The sequence below is a fragment of the Manduca sexta genome, chromosome 27 (genome assembly GCF_014839805.1).
Source record: "Manduca sexta isolate Smith_Timp_Sample1 chromosome 27, JHU_Msex_v1.0, whole genome shotgun sequence".
Lineage (NCBI taxonomy): Eukaryota > Metazoa > Arthropoda > Insecta > Lepidoptera > Sphingidae > Manduca > Manduca sexta.
The window spans coordinates 5,165,550-5,187,804 of NC_051141.1; the positions used below are offsets into that span (position 1 = coordinate 5,165,550).

Below are 22,255 nucleotides of genomic sequence, written 5' to 3' on the forward strand. Positions count from 1 at the left end.
ACGGTAATAGTTTCCGTCCATCACTTCGTTGTTTGAACATTTACCTAAACATGAAAATAAACGAAGAAAAAATTGGCTCACCGACGCGACAGTCCATTTGTATGTTATTCAGTGATTTTTATTTGCGAAGGCTCGCAGACGAGCACGTGGATCCCCTGATGGTTAATGGCTATTGAAATCGTGAACATTTATAGAAAAAATATGAATACAAAACGCAATAGCGAGCATCACTATGTCGGTGTTCTGGGAAACAAAAGGACTATCAGTTACTTACTATTAGGTCAATAAATAGCTTTATGTAGTACATATATTTTCAAATTATGAATACAGGTTTTCCGAACTTTTAATACCATAGTAGAGGTACCGAATACCTACACCTCATTACTAATTAAACTCTCGGTATCGGTCCGTTTTAATTAAACACCTAACCTCAAGAGCAAATCTCACTGCTCGGCAGAGAACATAAGCTTTCGCTGCGGGCCGACATGACGTGGTGGGTTTTGTCGCAAATTAAAGGGATCTCGCAGCACACATTGCGGCACGTGTTCAAACACGGCGACATTGGGGTTCAGCGACATGGTTACAGTGACCACCAAGTTTCCTGCAAAGTAATCCTTAGTTACAGTGTACTACGGTCGCGGTCACTGGCCGTTAAATATATGTTTCATATTTTGAAACAGAAGACCGAATATTCGCCACACGGTCAGATCGGCAAATGAACTGGAAGATTACTGTCTACTACACAGGGCTCACTGCTTTATCGCTTCGTATCAACATGATATACATATATTAATCTTGATCGGTTAACATAAGTTTTGTTTTTCACATGCCAATGTTTTTTTTTTCAAGTATCTGTAATTACTCAAGATGTATGCGGCGGAATAATAAATGCATTCATATTTGAAAATAGGAAGCATAACGCGGCAACTCGGTTAATATACAATTCGAATGCGAGTGACGTGCGGGCCGATCGCGTATCGCGCATAATTTACACGTGATTTATGCAATGTATTTGCCGAAATATGACCCGCTCCCTAATCATCTGCGATGTATTATGCATTTACTTAAATTATAATTGCCCGATTTAAATACTTGTCAAAAAAGGCTCATTTAATTAAAAACATTGAGTATACCGCATACATAAACTTCGGGCATACTTCACTTTTGATATACAAATATTTAAGTGCTACATTGTTTCAACAAACTGTTTCGCGGCTTGTGAAATTAAATGCTAATATAGAAAATGTACTTAAACCGACGCGAGCCCCGTCTAGCCTGAACCTGTAGCCGGTCTATTGATAGTCACAATAAGAAAAGTCTCGAGTCCTGCGCTAATGACAATATTGTTTAGTCGCCGTCAACCGTAAACTGGATAAAATTGCAAAACATTCAGAAAAGCCATTCATTGATATAAACAAGGTAATATTTTTAATGGGAGAGCTTAATACAAAGTAGTTACACACTTTTCACTTGGCCGTAGAATTAGGATCAAATACTAGGCGACATTACTATTCTTTAATTGGTATTGAGTAGTCCATTATATAAGTAATTCGAGACTAAAGACAATTCTATAAAAGTCTGAGTTTTGCAAGTCGGCTAGTATATTGAACTAAAATACATTTTTTTGTTATGACTATAACATGTAAAATGCATGTTTTCACTACAATATGTTCTTACCTGAAACTCGAAGTAGGGATATATAGAGACGGTGTCTATGTCCGCTGTGCTCTCCTTCAGGACCGGACATTGGTCCTCCACCACCTAGAAACATCGACAGTTATATAAAAATGTCCTTTATTGTAACACACGATCATCAGAAGCTGTCGGAAATAAAAAGATAATATATTATGAATATTTTATCAAATTATTTAACTGATCCCAATAACTAATCCCGCACTATTTCATGAATTAGTATCCGAAAATAAAAACAAATAAGTAATAGGTGACTGTCCTAAATCCAGGTCTGAATTAAGTGCAGGTTTAGCCATAATCGTATATCGCGACTGTATTACTACAGTACGAGTTCTCGTCCATAATCATTTCTTATGTTTACGCGTAAGTTAGACATTAAAATTAAACTATTTTTAACTTTTTTCTGTCCATCCAAAGGTTGTCTGGAAGAAATCGCTTTTAGCGATAAGACCGCCCTTTGTGTAACCATGTCTTGTATTTGCTTTCTTTTGCTTTTTTTTTGTGTTTTATTGGTTGTGCAATAAAGAATTAATATTAATTTTTTTTTTCGGATTATATCATGGTTTTTATATTTTAACATTCTCCCGACGTATCGAAGACTTCTTAGTCTTCGTGGTCACAGGGGACCGACACATTTTACATTTATACAACTTTTTAAATTTTTAGCTGTTGGTGGTCCGATCTACGCAGAATGAGCTCACAGTGTCTTGAAGTCTGGCAGCCGGTTTTTTGGATTCCGAATTGATTAAATGTAGAACTGGATCCCAGGCTTGTGCAACTTTCCAACCATCTTCCCTATTGATAGAGAATATGACATATCAAGCTGCGAAGACTTCGAAACGTCGGGAGAAAATTAAAATATAAAAATCGCGATTAGATCGGAAAAATTGTTATATTATAAAGTTCTTGTCCGATTGACTTTTTTTTTATATTGGAAATTAAATTTCTTTCTCTAACTCTATTTTTTGTAAAACGAATCTGCCGTTTTAACATTAGAGATATTAGTTGTCTTATGTATATAAATGATAACATGATAATTAATAATTATATTTAGTATTACCATATTCATCAACAGTAATTCCACTTTTAATGCATTATAGCAATAGTAATTGTAATTAATGGTTCTCGCGATGAAACCTCATAAACGTATTTTCGTCAGAATTATGCCAAATCAAATGCCCATTTAGTACTGAAAGTTGTCGAGGACGCAACGGGGCGTCCAGTCGAATACTACTTAATTTTATTGACAAGCAAAAACATACATTAGCGGAGCCTCGAGCAAATTGAATGGTCGAATTCAAACCGACAGCGCAGAATACACACCATTTATGTGCACAATGTTTGAATTAAATTGCCTTTGACGCTATTTATTTACCAAATAGTATTCAAAACGGCACTCAATAATCAATGAATCGTTCAATTATAATAATTATTTAGTAATTAATATGAAAATGAAACAAATTATAATTTAATTTACGACTCATAAAACATTTGAGATATATTAAATTTTGTTTGCTTTATTTTTTATGTAACATGTTAGGAATTGGAAACTATTTAAACTAATGACGATACTTTGTATAAACTTAGGCTACTTAGACGGATTAAAAGTCATTAAAAGATCGTGAATTCAGCACAGGCATATTTATGTTTATTATATATCCACTTAATTGTATCAATGAAAGCAGATAAGTGTGGAACAGTCTGTCCGCAAAAAAATCGAAACTAAACACTTTTAAGTATATTTAATTTCCGCCTAAAAACGTGACATGTCAATAATTATAATATAATAATTATAATATAATGAGCTTTGAAAATTTTTGATACTTAATATTAAAAAAAGAAAAACTATGTTATAAAAAAACTAGGGTTATAAAACTAATATTAACTGGAAAAAATAGCTGTTTTTCTAAGTAGTACTTTGTCTGATCGCTGGCTAAAAATACTTACTGATGGATAAATACTCGTGCCTTACCAGAGAAAATAAATATAGGTGCAAATAGCTCAGCCGCGCTGGTCCGAGCCGCACTTTGATATAAACTACAGAAATATTAATTAGTTTTGCAACTTACTTTTTTCTGTCCAATCGAAGTCCGAGAAAGCTGCGATGACTTCATATAGACCTCATCGCCCGTTTGTAAGCTGTTATCTGTAACAAATTATCAACATAAGTTCCGTACTTTGTTAATATTAAATTTAAACAATTATTGGAATTTATTTATTTCGTAGCTTGTCTGTATTCTGAGAATTACAAAGGCATCTTATATTGAATCAGTATTAACCAAAGCAACTTCATTGGTGTATTTTTAAAACCGACATATAGTAAATGTATCACATTTTATTACAACATATTATTCGAATTCCATATAGGGATTTATTCATTCGTTGCATTTCAAATGATATTTGCTAAAATGATGAATGTAGGTAGTCCATTTACTAAGTTAGCTAATGAAAACTATCATAGCTACGGTTATTGGCATGGTATGCAGCCACTGCTAGACGGAAAACTGGTCCACTTACAGCTGGTACAGTGTATACGTGTTACACAATATCGCATAAACATGACAGCGCCGCGATGTCCTTACTTGGTCACATTCCATTACCAGATAAGCGTTTTTGTCAGTAAAAATACCATATATTTGCAAAAAAGAAACAATAAATAAATAATTCCATAGAAGACAGGAATATGCGTATATGCCGCTTAACCTTTTTATTTATATAAAAGTGGAAAAGTCAAGCCTCCCAATAACCCTCGACTGCATCGGTGCTGTGGTAACTGGCATTCCTCCACAAAGGCTGATTTCTACAAACGAGTGAAAAATAAAATAGAAAAATATACGTGGACCAAGCGGACGGCGCGGCGAGCGCGTTTCAATGGACAATACTTTTTGATTTTCTATACGTACATCAGTTACAAAACCGGGATGCGGCGCGAGATCACAACTTCGTTAGAAATGCATTTTCCACATTCCAGTCGAGTTTGTTAGCTGGAATTGAGTTTACTTTGGAAAACATTGTTCAACGTTGCTACAAAAGTCGGATTTTGCAACAGTGGCGCGTTATACATAACTTAAATAAATGCGAAAATAAAATACAATATAACTATGAAAATTATAAGTGATCATAATACTAGTGTTACACCACGTCGCGAGTGTACGCGCGGAAAACTAAGAAGGAAACTAGTCAGATGTCGTCATTTGTCGTGTCAGGCTCTGGGTAATAGGTAGGCGCTGTACGGTGGATACTTACCGGTAAAAAAACTTGCCTTACAACATAAGATTGCGATTTAGCTAGAGCTCGAGAACATAAAAACATTGCTTCAAAGTTCGGTACGTCTCAGAAGTACATTTCCTAAGTAGTTTCATTTCCCATACTCTAAGCACTAATTGATTTATACCGCCTTCGCTCTAAACCTCAGGGGACTTATATTCCATTAAGGTGCTTCGAGTATGAGGTTTAGAGATACAACACGTCATATCTGAGACTGCCATACAATTAACAAGTTTTGATTGGGATCCGCTAGAGACGTCGTTCGCATCAGCATATTCCTTGAACACAGATCTATGCGATAGTTCGATAGTTAGATCACGGCAATAGTTCGCTTTGTGAAAACTTATTGCATCAATTAAATGATTAATAACTTAATAGGAAAATTCGAACATGGTAATAATTTATACAGGGTAATTTTGACATTGCGTTACTAAATGAAACCACATAATCTTCTTCACCATTGCTTACGTTGTGCCAAAAATCATCCCGTTAATAACGAATATTTTCACCAAAAATCCTGGTTTTAGTTTTCTCGTCTTTAATCATTTTGTAGTTTAATGCGAATATGCCGTGTGCGTGAGTGTATTTCTGACTGAAAGTATATGTTGCCGCTGCGATGAATTATCTTAGAGTAGTAGTAGTATTAGGGCGAGTAAAATTAAAATTACTTTTTATAAATATATTTTTGTCCGAAACTTGCACTTTTTTATTTTATATCTAAATTACTTGAGTAATTTATTGTAATGTATTCTTTCCAAATAGATAAGTATGTGGTTTCATTTAGTAGTTAGCCTCTACTGGGAGCGCCGATCCCAAGCATTGGTCCTCAGACAAAGTTCATTATAACAGACAGAAAAGCATTATGCGAATAAATCTAGTTGGCTGTCGTGCTAAAATTTATTTTTCTTTATTTATAACATGGTTTCAATTAATGGTAAGTACACCTTTATGTTATTATATATTATTATAAGATTAAAAATAGAAGCTAAAAAAATATCAATGAACATTTGAGGAATAGCTGTTTATTATGTTAAAGACACGAAATACTAATTGCGCAATTCAATGTAATATTAAACGGCGTCGATAGCCTATTTGGGAGTGAAATGGACTGCACGACAGTAGCAGGTTTGAAATTACAGCATGTTTTAACGTTTAAGAGAAACTTCATGAGGAAACGTTCATACCCAAGAATCCTTTTTCAGAATTTCGAAGGTATGTAATGGCGAATTATAATTTACTAGCTTTTGTTGATTGCGTCGCCCGCGTGAAGGAGTTTTTCGTATGTACTATATGGTGAAACTGAAAACTAAACTACATGAAAACATGAAAATCTAGATATCCAAATAACACACACCACTTACAAAAAACATTACGTTACATACGATTAAATACAAGATGCATAAATAACAGTTACTAGATTAATGTTTTATTATTAAAAAGATAATAACGGAAATAGATTTATACGATTTAATTACCTATTTTTATACTACTGTACTAAGCTCAAAAGCGATATCTCAAAAAAAATCAAAATCTTTATTTTTATATCGTCCGATCAATTATAGAAATACCCATCCAATAAACTTACCTAAATAACGGTATCTTGTTTAGAACTGGTTCAAAAAAATCCTTAATAGAATTGCTCTATCTCAGTTTTACATGTAACTATATTTACAAAACTTCGAATATTTCGATATAAGATTTCCCTGACATATCACTTTTGCGCTTAGCGCGGCAGTATAGATGTGTTTAATTTTAAAATTTACAATTTATTATTATGTTTCAATTTACTATTTAACTAGAGTTTATATCTCCGTGTACTTACTTACACATATATATTTTTTGTAGAACAGTATACCTACTTATGTACTTGTAATAAACTTAATAATTGGTTCTAGGATAAATCTAAGCATCTATTTTCTAAATATGTATTTTATAGTCCAAAGGAAAATGTCGGCGAATAGTCTATCATGTTACACTCAGTATACGCATTATATTTAAATAAAAGGCAAGTTTTCATTACCATTTCAATCAATTGTAAATATCAATTTTCATTTCCTGAATATATTCCGCAATTTAATATTTAAGTGGTTTAAATTAAGCCGCTTAAAATATTTCACGCTTCGATAACATAGTCTGTATTTTTGAATTGGTAATCAAATGTGGTGAACGTTTCGGTAACGATATTTCCATCTCTTTACATGATAACATACGAAACTCTGAATGGGATAAATTAAATAGCGAATAACTCCTGATATGTTTTTCTGAACTGCCAAGTGATATCTCCCAGTCAAGAAAACGAACTTAACGTACCGCAAGATTTGTATTACGTAATATACTTGCAATTGCAATGTGCATATTGATCATTATTATATGGAAAGAAAACGTATTTTGACCAAGTTTTGGAATATGATGGAAATATTATTCAATATCTATTAGGAACATTAGCGGTTGCACATACATTAATATTAATAATACACCGGTAGTCTATCATATACTACGGTAATATATACATTATGCATATTATATAAAACAAATCTTCTATTATCCTAAAACAAACTGAACTAAGTTTTGAAGACAGATATAACCACCGCCGTGGAATGTCCACACAACCAGGGATGTAACAACTCCTAAAATCTAAATAAAATACTGACAGCAGTTTGTTACAGGAAACCTAATCGCTTTATTTATATTTATCTGCCATCTATCTTTCTCATCATAAATGTACATATTTAGCGACAAAAATATAATGGTATTTCCTCCCACATAGGTTTATTTTATATTGATATTTTTTTCTATACTAGTATTTGCTTGCGGCGTCGCCCGCGTGAAAGTTTTCCGGGTGAAAGTCCCACTATATATTTTCCCGGGATAGAAAGTAACCTATAACTTTCCCAGGTCAACTATTTCCATATTATGAAACTTTATGATTAGTCTGAAAAATGTGCATTATAAAAAAGTATTCGATTTAATTATATTTATGGCTCACTATTTCGGTCATAGAGGCTTGCAAATAAAAGGTAAATACAATATATTGTTGCAGACTATTATTTAGGGCTATTTAAGACAAATAATCCTACGGTTCATTATCTTTGTCTAACTCCAACGGTTTAGGCAGCGTACGCCAATATATCATTTTTTTTCCGACTTACTTGATATGTATTGTTATATTATGACCAAATTACACAAAATCATTATTAATTTTAGCCTATGTGTTATTCTGATGTATAACCAATATTACTGTAAAGTTTCATCCAAATCCGTTCAGTAGTTTTTTCGTGAAGAAGAACAAACGTACATACTATTACTACTATCCATCCTCACAAACTTTCGCATTTATAATATTAGTAGGATATTATTTTAAAAAACTATTGTATTAAACAAAAAATAGATGAGACAGAAAAAATATTAATAATATTTTGTATTATATTCAATACATCTGTACTCTCAAATAATATATAAAAAAAATGTGTTAAGAAAAAAAAACACGAGTAGAAAGTTTCATAAGAATATTTTCATTACGTAGATTTATTTTGAGAAATACCTACTCTAATAAACACCATTTCGTAGAGCCATGATCAATCGATCATAGTAAGTTACCTTGAGAATATGGTTCAGAATGACGTAACATATTATTTTATTTGTACTTAATAATAACCATTGTGCAGTTTTCTTCCTTGAAACCGCATTGACTTTGATCGTTAGTTCCATGAAGAATATTATCTATTCTGAAATAAAAATTCAAAGTAACTTGACTCCAAGACTGAATTGGTACTTTAATTTCAAAGGATCATTTAAGCACGCAATGAATTTTTTTATATTGTATATCGTGCTTTTTATCGACAATTTGTATCCAATCAAAACTGTGGTTAAACTGTGATCATCACGTATGATTTTCTGTCGGATCGGAATACAGTTGAATGTCGAATTTAACAAAAACCGCATACAGCACTGGCAGGCAGTCTCAAGCGGTTCAGTCAACGTTGCCAATCCACGCGGCGCGGCGCTACAAGCACACAATATTTTTTTACGCTGTAGCGACCGAGGTCTGGACAGACGTAGTCCTCCCCTAAAGAGGAGATAAAATCCTAGAACCCGAGTACAGTGCCACCTACCAGATCTAACTGTGAATCTAAACCATCCAGGAACCCACTCGAAAACACATAAAGAATTGTTGGTGTTCCATAAATAAATAATCCTACCTAGGTATGGCTCAGTCTTTGGAAATCTTGTTGCTATAGAACGTCTTACAGAAGCAGAGCTCGGGACCGTCGCACGTTATTATAACAAAAATAATGATTCTACGACTTTTGTGCGACGAAAATATTAAAAATAATATCATTTAGATACACGACGTAAGTGAAGTCCTAAGTGCTTAAATATGTAAACGTGGAAAACCGTTGCATTTCTCTAAATGTGTCGGTTTGGGCTACTACAGGAGCGCGGTATCGCCGATCCGTATTTTTTGTGGAAATCGCATTGTAACGGTTAATAGGGAACGATATGTGGAAAATAATTATAATTTCTTAAATTTTGCTCTACAAAATTACCAAAGCACGCTGCCTGAAACTATGCGAAACATTACCCGCGCTTGTCTAGGAAGAATGCAGGAGCAAAATAATTCGCATTTAGAGTTTTTTTTTAAGACATTGTTTTCCATAAACTATTGGTAATTAATATGTAATACAAAATAAATAAATTTTAAATAACCTCATACCTTTTTTATAATATTGGGATCATTTTTAAAACTGAAATTATTTATGGGATCTGTTATAATAACACAATTAGGCGGTAGTGGGCTTAAACTAATATAAAGATTTACTTTCGCTCAATATCCATTAGTCAGTTTTTTGCGAATATTTTGTAATCATATTATGAATTAACCTGACATTAATATCACACGAATGTGTATCTCTATTCTCTATCCCTGTTATTTGAGTGCGCACAATGTACGTGAGAATGAAACATTTATAATTCGACGAATAGAACTTGCGGATTGAAAGGATCAGGGGAGCCAGGTCGCAGAAGTACGTTTTTAGTGTTTCCATAAAATTTTCATGTGCACGTTAAACCTATAAAGGGGAGGTTCGAACGCGAAGCTTTTGTTTACAGTTGTAGCTCAAGAACATTCACACACGGCCATTACATAAGTCCACATGGCGAACAGCCGTGTGAATGAACTATCCGTCGAATATATAGCACTTCTGGTATTATCTCTACGGATTGTCCAGCACATTCACCCACTGTATATTATGTAATTGCTTCATGAACTCGGTTTCAGCTACAACTCATTACATGGTCGCTTAAAATTATGTTTTATAACTATCCACATAACACACTTGGTAAACGCCAGTGCGCATAAGTGTCCATACCTGACCTTACGCGGATAGAAAAGAATGCGTAAGGCGTGCACTGAGCAGGCGTGGTGTCTTCTAAATGTAAGCAAACGCGTGGCTTTGTCGAAAAAGCCCGCGCAGGGCACGCCCATTCACTTCCACAAACAAAAAATGCCCGCAACTGCGTACTGTTTTGTAAGCTATCGGTTTTTAAAAAAACAATACGAACACATGCGCGTTATTTATCTACAATAAATTATGCGCGTCATTTATACAAGACAAATATCGCTTGAAAGCCCGGACAGCTACGGAATCCGAGGAAGATATTATAATATATTTTGGTACCGAATGCCGGGCATCTACCCAAGCCGATGCGGTCGCAGAACTCGCGGTGGTCTTCTTCACATAAAAATGACTTCGGCAAATCTTGGACAAGGCAGAAGCCTCAGTGAAATAACAACATTGATTTATTTATACATATTTTTTATGCAAATAACACATATTTCAATATTTCCCTTGTATCTATACTTTTTTGCACTTTTAACAATATTTTCAAGGCCTAAAGTTTTTTTTTTATTACTGTTGGATTTAGCGAAGCAATAGTAACTGGTACCACCTAACCCGGTTTAACTCGATATTTTTATGCTGCATTCAAGTTTAGTTTAACAATTGATATTTTGCACTATAATAAAATGCAGTCAAAGTGAGATTATATGATAATAATGTGTTGCAAAATCTATGTATATATACATATATATATATATATATATATATATATATATATATACTGATGGAACAATTTCGCTAATTCTTTTTTTGCTGGGTTAATTATTGTTAGAAGGTTCTATTGATTGAAAAAATTAAGGAAATTGAGCGGAACATTAGAAAATTTAACAAAATTTAACGGCAATATTAATTTTAGATAACTGTCAGTTGTTTGAAATAACTATCAGCCATTGACAGAATGCGAGTATCATAGTCCCTTAAAATAATATACACTATGTTTTTTTCTTAAATATTTTTTTTAATTAATAATACCTATCCGAATTCAAAATTTATAGTTAGGACAGGACAACGTCTTTCGGGTCAGCTGGTAAATAATATAAAACTTAACTTGCGTACCGACTCTATGCATTCTGTGATTACAATTCAAAAAGCTATTATAAAATCAAACAGTGAATGCAACAAATGATATTATAATAAGAAGTTAAATCCTGAACCCATTGAAAAGCGGAAAAACATTATCCTCCTGACACAGTCAGAAAAAAAGTCCATGCACGGCGTCTTTTATTTTATGTTGCAAACGAGTCGCATTTGTCAAATGAATTTTCATCGTGCCCCGAGGATGCGAAATCTAGATTATATTTTTTTCATTACCTGCAGTTTTGTTTAATGATCGTTTGACGTATTGAAACGTAGATATCCTGGTAACTCATAAATGCGTAGTAATAAGTAATACGAACACTTAACGTAAAAAATTCATATCAGAACTCGTGGCACGTAGCTCATTAAATTAAGGCCGGTATGGCGTATACGGCTAATATACATGTGAAACAAGATTAAGCGTCGGGCGGACATTTATAATATCGTTACTTGGCAAACGCCTGTCCGCTGCAGGTCAGGAACACGGAGTCATTCGTTAATCCATTTTAAAGCGCATCTCAGCATACTGGAAATAAACATAAACAAGCAAAGTTTGAAAATGTTAAAAATAATAAACGTGGTCAAGGAACTAAACATTATTTTTCCTACCTAAAACTACTTTAATAAGTTTTAACCACACAATAAAAAAATTCTATGCCAATTCAAAATTCACATAATCCCAAAAATAAAGATATGTTAACTATTTCCATTTATTGTTTATTGCCTCACGTTCGACATAGTTAACGCAATGCACATAAAATAGATGGTGATCCAAATAATTTTACATGCAACAAAAGCTGAAACTCAATTACCTTTCTGATATATCAGAAAAGGCAGCGTAATGGTTTGGGCTGTCCTTGCAGCGGTGGTGGATCTGTGTGCTAACAGGCACTCTTTTGCCTCTGAGTGGTGTTATTGCCGGGCTAGTGATCGATAACCATCGAAGCTCTTGCGACGGCACGAACACGAACCGTGTGAAAGCATTCAAATGAAATGTATCCGCAGATAATTTTTAGTCCCGTACTCGAAGGTATTAAGGGAATCCTATTACTGCGCCCACGTTGTTGCTGTGCTCTTTTTGTCTGCTTTCCGGAACTCCAATTTATGAACTGTGACAGTTTGTGATTGTAGTGTATTTATAAATATTTTAAAGTAAATTATAGTTATAATTATCATAAAAATAAAACGCGGTGGAGGATCTTAACCTCCTTTTGCGAGTCAACTCTCAATAAATTGTGTTTTTTTCTTGACTTTGCAATTATAGAAGAAAAATCATAGTTTTCGTCGTAATTCAACATAAATGTCTGCAGTTCAATCGTATTGCGTAAGTAGAAGGTGCAAACGTTTATAATTCTTAATAGAATATATAAATTTACTTCGCAATCTATACTATTTAATTCCTGGCAAAATAAGAAAGTGCGCCACGAGATATAAATTTCTTTGAACACTTTTAGAAACTTGTCGCCCTGTGTCAACTGTTGCTGCTCGTCGGACTTTTATTTCTCATGATTGCGTCTATCACACACATTGCCCACAGGAAATTTTAAAAAGGAAATAGTTTTTAGGGTAGAATGTCGCTTTCAAAGTAATTTAATCTTGAATCAGCGTGGAATGTCCGACATATTAATGCTCCCGGAGGACCGTGTCTACACGAAAGTAATGAGATTCATCATGACCATTGACAAAAGCATGTTATCAAAGTTGTCATAAAATAACAATTGAGTAGTTCATACTATTATATACTTTACTTGACGCGTTATATTGAATTAGTAGAATTAAATAATATCTCATCACAAAAGCATCTATTTAATTTTATAATAAGTTAGCTACCAATCAGTTTATTAATCCAAACAATATATAATTTAAATTGTAAAATCGTGTCTACGATGTCGCAGTAGACAGACTACGAGAGGATTGTCTGGGGAATAATTCGCCTAACGAAGTGGTTTGTGTCGTACGCAACTGCATTTTACTACTAATAGTAATCCTCAACCATAAGTTTATTACCTTTGCGAGATAGCCTTTATTGTTTTAAGCATAGGAGCGAGAACCTTTTAAAGAACTTAATAAACATTTTACAATTTTATTATCTCTAAAATTGCGCATGTAAACAGATTTGTTACAAATGAGAATGGTGGATATTTATAATGGCAAAGATTAATCACCTGATTAGTTCGGAAATAATAATAGCTACCTAAAAATTTGGTCACATAGGACGAGTTCTTAACAAGCTCCTAAACGAACATTTGAGTCCTAGATTTTGTAATCGATAATGATATCCCCTTCTATTACGTGCTTTATTACTACTGTCGGTAATCACATACATTTTAATGATAATCATTAATTCTTATATTTAATTACAATAGCGTGGAATCGTATCGTCGGACTATATGTTGCCCTATTCGAAGTACATATTCAGTGAATCAGCAAGGCTTGCAACTGCACAAATTAAAACAAATTAAACGACAAGCGGTCTTCGTTAGACATGAATTTGGTCTGGAGAAGAGCGACAAATTAATACTATCGGATAAGTTAAGAAGATTTAGATAAAGTAAGGTCTATTTTTTGACTCCTTATCACATATTGTACTCACTATGCTTATGCTGTGATAACAAATAATAAGAGTTACAATAAACAAACTTATTGTCCAAAAACATGCACTTTTGCACTAGTTCCCATTACGAAATTAGTTAGTAGTCCGTTAATAAATAAATAATTTAGGAATTAAATAATAGATAGCGATTTAAAAACGTGAAAAACGGCAGCTTGCAAATAACCCGTATAATACCTATAATTCGTACTATTTGTATATATAGTATACTATAGTATTTATTTTATTGCTCTCTTTAGTAAACACAACTTCATCAATATTCGAATGCAAAATTCAATGATAATTATAGCGAATACCAATAGTTACTTTCCCACCGTTCTACAACGGTGTCATTGTGAAAACAATTTTGAGATTAAAATTGTTTTCATTCTTTTGTCACAACAATAAACGCGTAATACAATTGATAACCTATGTCAGATAAGCCTCAAAGAGCAAAATAAATAACTCCTTTATTACAATGCCGTTTCCATTTTACTCGTAATAATATTGAGATTTCTTCAGGGAGAGCATTTAAAACTCAGCGAACTGATCAATTTAATTTAATATTTATTATTGCAACGAATTTTCAAAACTATGCATCGCTTTCAGGCGTATTTATGATTTTGCAATGTATCATTGTAAAGGAAGTTCCGTCGATATTTTACTATGCATACGAAATTGTACGTAACAAGATAATCATTCAAATAAATAACTGATCCACAGTTTTGTGTAAATACCTACCTTTTAATTCAATAAAGTTGTTTTTAGCTTCCATTTCCATACGGAATATTTTTCTTGCCTTGAGTTTCTTGAACGAATTGCTAATGAAAACATAATGATGTCAGTTTATTGATGTAACATTGGACAAAAGATTGTTGTAAACACGAGTTGCACACAAGGGCATTGAAAGGCCTATAGCCTGTAAATATTTCAGTTACCCATTCCTTACACATTTTCCTGGCCAGCGATAAGAACTTGATACTAAACGACCACTCGAAGGTGTGTAATGATTTCAGCATAACCGGTCGCCGATCGAACCACCGGATGCAACCACCAAGTTTCCGGGTACGGCGCGAAGTTTGCACCAATCGAGAGTACTGAGTTACCAACCGCATTGTGGTTCCGTTAATCTTCTATTGTTCATTTTGGTCGATGAAATACGAGTCACTGACAAATGCCGCGGGCGGTTTTGAATGTTACATCATAAAGACATGTTAAAGGTTAGCAACATACTGATTATTATGTATTTTTCCAAATATTTTTTTTCCTGTTACGAGTGGATTCATATTAATTGGGTAAAATGTACTTCGACACGTTAATATATAGGTTTAAATTTCCTAACTGGTAGATTTATATTTTCAAAATATTCGCAGTTAGTGATTGTGTGTAACCAATCGATTTCGAATAGAATAGAAACGTTAATTATACTCAGCCGCTTTACTTTATTTATATAAGTTGTAACAAACCATTAGCGTTAAATCCACCCGCACAATGAGTAAGTACGATGATGTAAATAAATTGGAAAATGGGGACATGTCTGAAATGATCAATTAAAGTGCTTTCACACATTGACTGTAGCGCTCATATTGAATGCAATATAATTCAGTTCATAACGAACACGATTTCACACTACGTATATTAATGCAAATTAAGTTACAACAAAGTTTTTTATTTATTTTAAAACTCGAATTATATTATATTTCTTCATAGCCAGATTAATTAACGAAGCAGTTACAATAATTAAAAGCGACTAAATATTTCATGACAGTATTATATTAGTAGATCGGCGATAGCCTAGTTGGGTGTGGAACGGTCTGCCAAGACGAATGTCCGCAGGTTCAAATCCCAAGGGCACACACCTCTGACTTTTCTAAAAAATCATGTGTGTATTCTTTGTGAATTTATCGTTCGCTTTAACGGTGAAGGAAAACATCGTGAGGAAACCTGCACATCCGAGAAGTTCTCTATAGGAATTTCGAAGGTGTGTGAAGTCTACCAATCCGCATTAGGCCAGCGTGGTGGACTAAGGCCTAATCCCTCTCAGTAGTAGTAGATTACAAAATTTTTTATTTTCATATATTATACCTTATTGTAAGCAGTATTATTTTCAAACTGATATCCAAGGTTAGTTGCAGTTTTTATGTATGTGTATTCCAAACACATATTGACCATTATAATGATACAGGGGTTGCTCTAGCCTCCGCTTACGCGAACACCTTAGCACGAATAAGTCAGGGCCAGTGTTCATCTAAAACAATTCCACGTTTTTGTATTTACTTTTGAGCTTCCAATAAACGACTTCAATAACTTTCACACAAACATAAAATGAATAAATTTTCTATTTTATTTATGCGTAATAAAGTAAACGTTTCAAAGTTAATTTTAAAGAAAAAAACATGATTGTTATACGGATCCAAAAGTTTAAAGGCAATTTGAAATTTTGATTTTGTTCTGCTTCTTTTATTATTTTCCAATCAATGCTTTATAGCAATTAATAATAAATACTTCATAGCCGATCCACTCAGGCTAAAAATCAATCATCCTTAATTGGGGATTACAAATCGACTTAAAATTATTAATAATACCTATTCATTAGGTATTGCTTGTTTATTTATATTTATTTCTCTTTAATACCTCTAAAATATACTATAAACAGGTTAAAATAAAATATATTACGCAACAATGTATAAATATGATAAAATTGTCACAATATTCAGGATTACATTCTAAAAATAATTATGCTGAAAACTTAACTATTAAAATAAGACTGTCATAATCATAAATGTTCAGCCGATATTTCGTGAAATGTCACTAATATAGCTAAACAAAGCATACTGTAAATACACTTGCATATTAGTCGATAAATCATTTTGTGGATGCAAAAGATTATTGCGTGTTTGCTACAAGCATTTTATATAAAGTGTGATTTATGTAAAGCTACATAATACTCAAGTTGAGCATATACTTTAATGGCTCCTTTATAATATCCTGAATGGACAGTTTAATCTTCTCCGACGCTGCTCCCACTCCTTTATCATCAAACCACAACAATCACAAAAGCCATCTGGCATTCTGACCACAACTCCTTAATAGTCCTGTCCAATAGGTATTTAACTTTATAATATTGGCGCATACTTGCTGTGATAAAAGATTGTTAAAACGTAAGCATCAATTAGTAATTTTTGTTAACCTTCAAATTAATGGTATTGAAGAATGAAAATCATACATTAATAAGTATCGAATAAGGGTTAAGCCACCGGCTCCATACCGGCGTCTCCTAGCCCAAGGTATTCAAAATTCTAGTACTCCATACTGCAGCTGACACTAATCAGCATCGTAATAGCATCGCGTCGCCTCAGGACGAGTTATTGAACGACTAGTGTCGCGGTTGTTTTGTCACCGCCGAGCTTTGGCTCATGGATCATCTTTTTACGCTGTCGTTGAGAGTTGTGGCTGTAACCCGTATAGGAGTTTTCCATAGCATAACCACACCGTCGCCTGCGATGCTCTATTAGTATGACTATAATACTTTAACAACTATTTAACTGCAAGGAAAACAAGCGAGTGGATGCTAATCTGATGAGGAGCAGAAATATATAATTTACATTGAAATTGTCAGAAATTACACTTAGCCTTTAATAATTTACGTAGTTCCATAAAATAATTTAAAACTTAATTTTCTTTGAACAAAACAAATTTTTGTTTTTGGCTACATCTGCCTGAAAGAGTTTTTCGGAATAAAATTCCCGTTATATATTTTTCCGGGATAGAAAATTTTAAGTAGCCTATGTCCTTCCCAGGATCTTAAATAAAGTCTATACAAAAAAATTACCGAAATTCTCTGTGTGAGAGACGCGATGGGGAACTTTATTTAAAATATCTTTTTAAGAGGAACAATTCTGTCATACATGATTGTTCCGTAACTTTAACCGACTACGCATCACGTGCAACGAAAGCTTTCAACAAGAAAATATCTTTTCATCATTTTTCATTAATGCTCTTATTGGCAATCGCGTGATGTTATGTAGCTTCTAGCCTTCCTTGATAAATGGGCTATCCGGCACTAAAAGATTTTTTTATTTCGAACCAGTAGTTCCTCAGATTAGCTTGTTCAAACATACACCTAAACAATCTTCAGCTTTATATAATAGTATAGATAGATAGAAGTATAGATAATAGATTTGCTCGACGCCAAGAAAAAAAAATACTTTAACTTTATAATATCGATAATATTATGGATTTATAGTCATTAATATTATTAGCCGTTAATCTAAATAAACTTTGAATGATTCTGTTTATCGATTTTAGATTTCCTTAATAAAGCCAAAGCACTTCTCATGTCTCGATAGAAACTGCACCATAAACTAAAATACTATACCGTAAATGCTGCACTATCAAGCCATTCCATGTGAACACCTCTATAGCACCGAAATCTGATGCTTCACAACTCAGAAGCCGCAATATCAAAGGTACTTGAATAGCCTTATCAAAACTATTGCTGCCAACTGAAAACATATTATTAAAATTATGCTATTCATTGATACTTGAGTTTAAAATTGTGAAGCACAGCAATACGTTATAAAAATACCGATTAGCCAAGCAGTCGTATCGACGGTACGTATTTCGGCACAAAATTCGGTTAGAATTTGACTTAAATTTTAGTAAAAACAATATAATGGTATACATAATGTATACCATATTATTAGTGAGGTACGAATAAAAAGTTTAATTTCAAAAAGCGTTAGCTCTAGTTGTAGGAGAATTTAGCTGAAATGTTAACATTTTCATAATTTCAGCCAGAGATCATTTATTATATTACAGAAGCACTTGATAAACATCCATTTAACGTAACTATAACGGTGCCTGGGCAGTGACCACAGATTCATTAAGATAGACAACATGGAAGCTGCTATCTAAGCGCAAATACATTAGACAGGGCCTGCCGAAATTAATTGAGTTTCACTTACGCAGCTATGGCCGGCATATTAATCAAGGCATCTGTAGGTGTCACGAGGGTTATGGAATCTAATAAAATCTATTGTTTTATGTTAAATTCAATACAACACGTTTGACCGGTGTGTCGCGCATTCGTTCTGCGAACTTGACGGACGGTGCCAAGAGATTATAAAATAGATTTATTACAATAAATACGTTTTGATTTCATTAAAACTCAATCAATACTAATGGTAATCACATGCTTGGCAATTTCTTTAGGAAAAATGTATGTAACGCCAAAGGTTTTATATAAACTAACTTCTGTTCTAATGATCATGGCAATAAATCCAAAGTAAATTGAACTTCATATTTTACAAAAATAACATTTTAGACGTTGCATCATCTTAAATACCGAAGTATTTTTATTTGTCGATTCTTGATTGAACAACGACGGCGTGGTGTAGACTTTAGGCAAAGCAAACGCCGCTAAATAAAATGAAATTCGGATGCTTTTCTGCAGCTTTTAATATTGTAGAGGAGTAAAAACGTAGAGTTAAAAGCATAAACGAATAAAAACTTTCCATTTGTTTTGGAACACAAACCAAAACCGTTTTAACTATTAGCTACTTAAATAAATACGTTCGGATAGTTTTGGGGTAACGAATTTTAGTATTTATTTTAACCAACTAGTTTTTAACAACTCTACATAAATACAAACTTTATTAAATAATTGTCAAATATCTACTCATATTTGACAAAGTCGGTACTGAAGGAAATTTCGTTCTCCTACGAGAGCTGGCCTATCGTCGGGTGATTAAGATTATATTTAGTTTGAAATACGCGCAACCTCCCATATCGTTACTGTTAAAGTTAACTTCAACAATGACAATCGGAACTAGCGGTTTAATTAACTCAAATACGTTGCAGCGCTACGTACTTTGGAACTGTCAAAGCCGAAAGCGTATTATAACTGAGAGTTAGACACACAGAGATTTGATCTATATTTGGTATTCACAAATGGTCCCAGATAATGATGTAGGTACTTTAAATGGTCATAAAAGCAAATTGTAAAATTTACTATTGCAATGTTATATACTATTAATGCTACCTATTGCAATATGAACTTTATAGCAAATGTGGTATAGATATCTTAGAAGGAGAGACGCCGTGATCATTGCTTCAGTATATTATTTGGAAACGCACATTTCCAAGTCTAACATTATACTAAGATAAGAAGCACAGTATCACCTACATGCCTCCGCATCGGTACGTGCGAGCCAACAGGCAGAATTTAATGCCCTCCGTGAGATTTAAGGAACGAGATTTTGACAAATGAGATGTCCCTGTTTAGATGGATAATAGACGATTTTAAGGCGAGAAAAATAAATTTAATAGTTCGATGGTATTACATACCTTCTAGAATAATAATAAGTCCAATTATTGTTATAAAAACGAATTGAATAGATGTAAGTCTAATAATATAAATGTCTACCTTTTTATGGTATGTATTGTAATATTATAAATATCATTTCCTTATTTTCATATAGTAGCATCGCATACCGGCGGTCGCGCTACCTTTTCCATATATCCGAGCTACTAAACGCCGAGTCGTAAAGCCGGCGAATCAAACATAACCCGCATAGTCGCTCCCTGCTAAGGCTGGACGGTTGTGATAAAACACTTTCTCCACGAAACAAAAAAATAATGCTAAGCTCTACTTCATATTTAAATGAAAGTTAGAACTGGCTCTTCTCCTCATCTGAATCCGGACTTGCGCTCCGCTTCAAAATACACATCGTGATCATAGCTGTATGCATGCTTATGTGGAAACATCCAACTATGACGCACGATCCATCGCGGCGTAAAATATCTGCAGAAACTGAGCCGTGAATGTCCTAAAAATAACTGACAGAAACGAATGCTAAAGACTTTCTATAGTTTTAAAATTAGAAAAGTTCTGATGAATCACAGCACAAGCCGAACGAATTTTAAAAGGAAATACCGTTACATTTGTTATTCTCGAACAGGATAAGTCTGGATCATTTAATATTTTGTATATTTACAATGCCTTCGACCGAATACCAAGTCCTTATATTAACGGGAAAGTTCATGTCATAAATATGTAAAAAAATGAAAAGTAATATTACAGTTGACAACTAAAATCCTATTATAAAAATAAAAGAATTAAAAGCATGAAAGAAAAATATATTCGTGTACGTAATCATATCCCGATACAGGTAGGTAAGGTAATTTATCGACAACCTTGTATATTATCTTTGTTGTTTAATTTTTAATGTTACACCTTTAACCTTTTTTAGGTAATTTCTACGATAATTGTTTGCTTTTTATTATTACGCAGTTTCTTTAAAACGTATACAGTTCACAAAGTTGTATATTATGTGTATTGTGACTAAAATATTATATTGACAGCTCAGTATGGACAGCGTGTAAATAAATTTACCCGCTGTCCATACTGAGGTCTGAATTCTCCCTTGGCTTTGCTTCAGTCTATTTAAAAAGGGTGTGCCTTTAATTCAGAAAGCATGTTAAGCCCCCTTCCCCGAGCAAAGAACCTTGAGCTTCGTTCCATAATTGGCGGCGCGCGAGTAACGAGCGAAAATATGCAGATCTATGAGTAATTTCATAAAATTAAAAATCTTAGATCCTTTAGAAAATTTTAAATTTAATACTACTTATTGTGTATTTGTATGATTGTCAATCTAATAATGTTAATAACAAATACGATATGCACTGGATCAACAATGGTTCCTCTTAAAAAGTTCTAAAAAATATACTATAAAACAAAGTCCCCCGCCGCGTCTGTATGCCTGCTTGAACGCGATAAACTCAAAGACTACACAATAGCCTTTGATGAAATTTTGTATGGAGATAGTTTGACACCCCGGGAACGACATATTTTGAATCCTTTAAAAGGAATAGCAGAACTTTTATACCAGAAAACTCGTTTAGGCGGGCGAAGCCGCTAACAGGAAGCTATGTATTATAAATTTCGAATAGATAGCTTCTAAAAATACGGTTATGGCGCCGTTTTGCTAGGAACAAAGCCTTAAGACTTCACACACGGTTGTTGACCGACGCAGTTCTTAAGTCCATTAAAGAGTTGGCAAGTTGTTTTAATGCGAAAAATAAATTAACCACAACACTATGGTCCACACAACTCAATGAAAATGGAAAATATTTTGATTGAATTATGTATATAATAAGCGTGTCCTTAGTTTCAAATTATGTTTCTCTGAGCACAAGCTTTACTTACAACGTGAGTCAAGACTTCCTC

The 22,255-nt window shown here is 33.5% G+C and overlaps 1 protein-coding gene across 1 annotated transcript in view; it reads right to left on the reverse strand.

Annotated features, from left to right (window-relative positions):
- Positions 1-22,255, reverse strand: part of LOC115451352 (alpha-mannosidase 2) — a 117,316-nt gene that overhangs the window by 19,463 nt on the left and 75,598 nt on the right. The window contains exons 3-4 of the mRNA XM_037443766.1: positions 3,762-3,838; positions 1,678-1,761 (exon numbers count right to left, since the gene is read on the reverse strand). Of these exons, the coding sequence (XP_037299663.1) occupies positions 1,678-1,761; positions 3,762-3,838 (161 nt within the window). The remainder of the gene's footprint in view (positions 1-1,677; positions 1,762-3,761; positions 3,839-22,255) is intronic.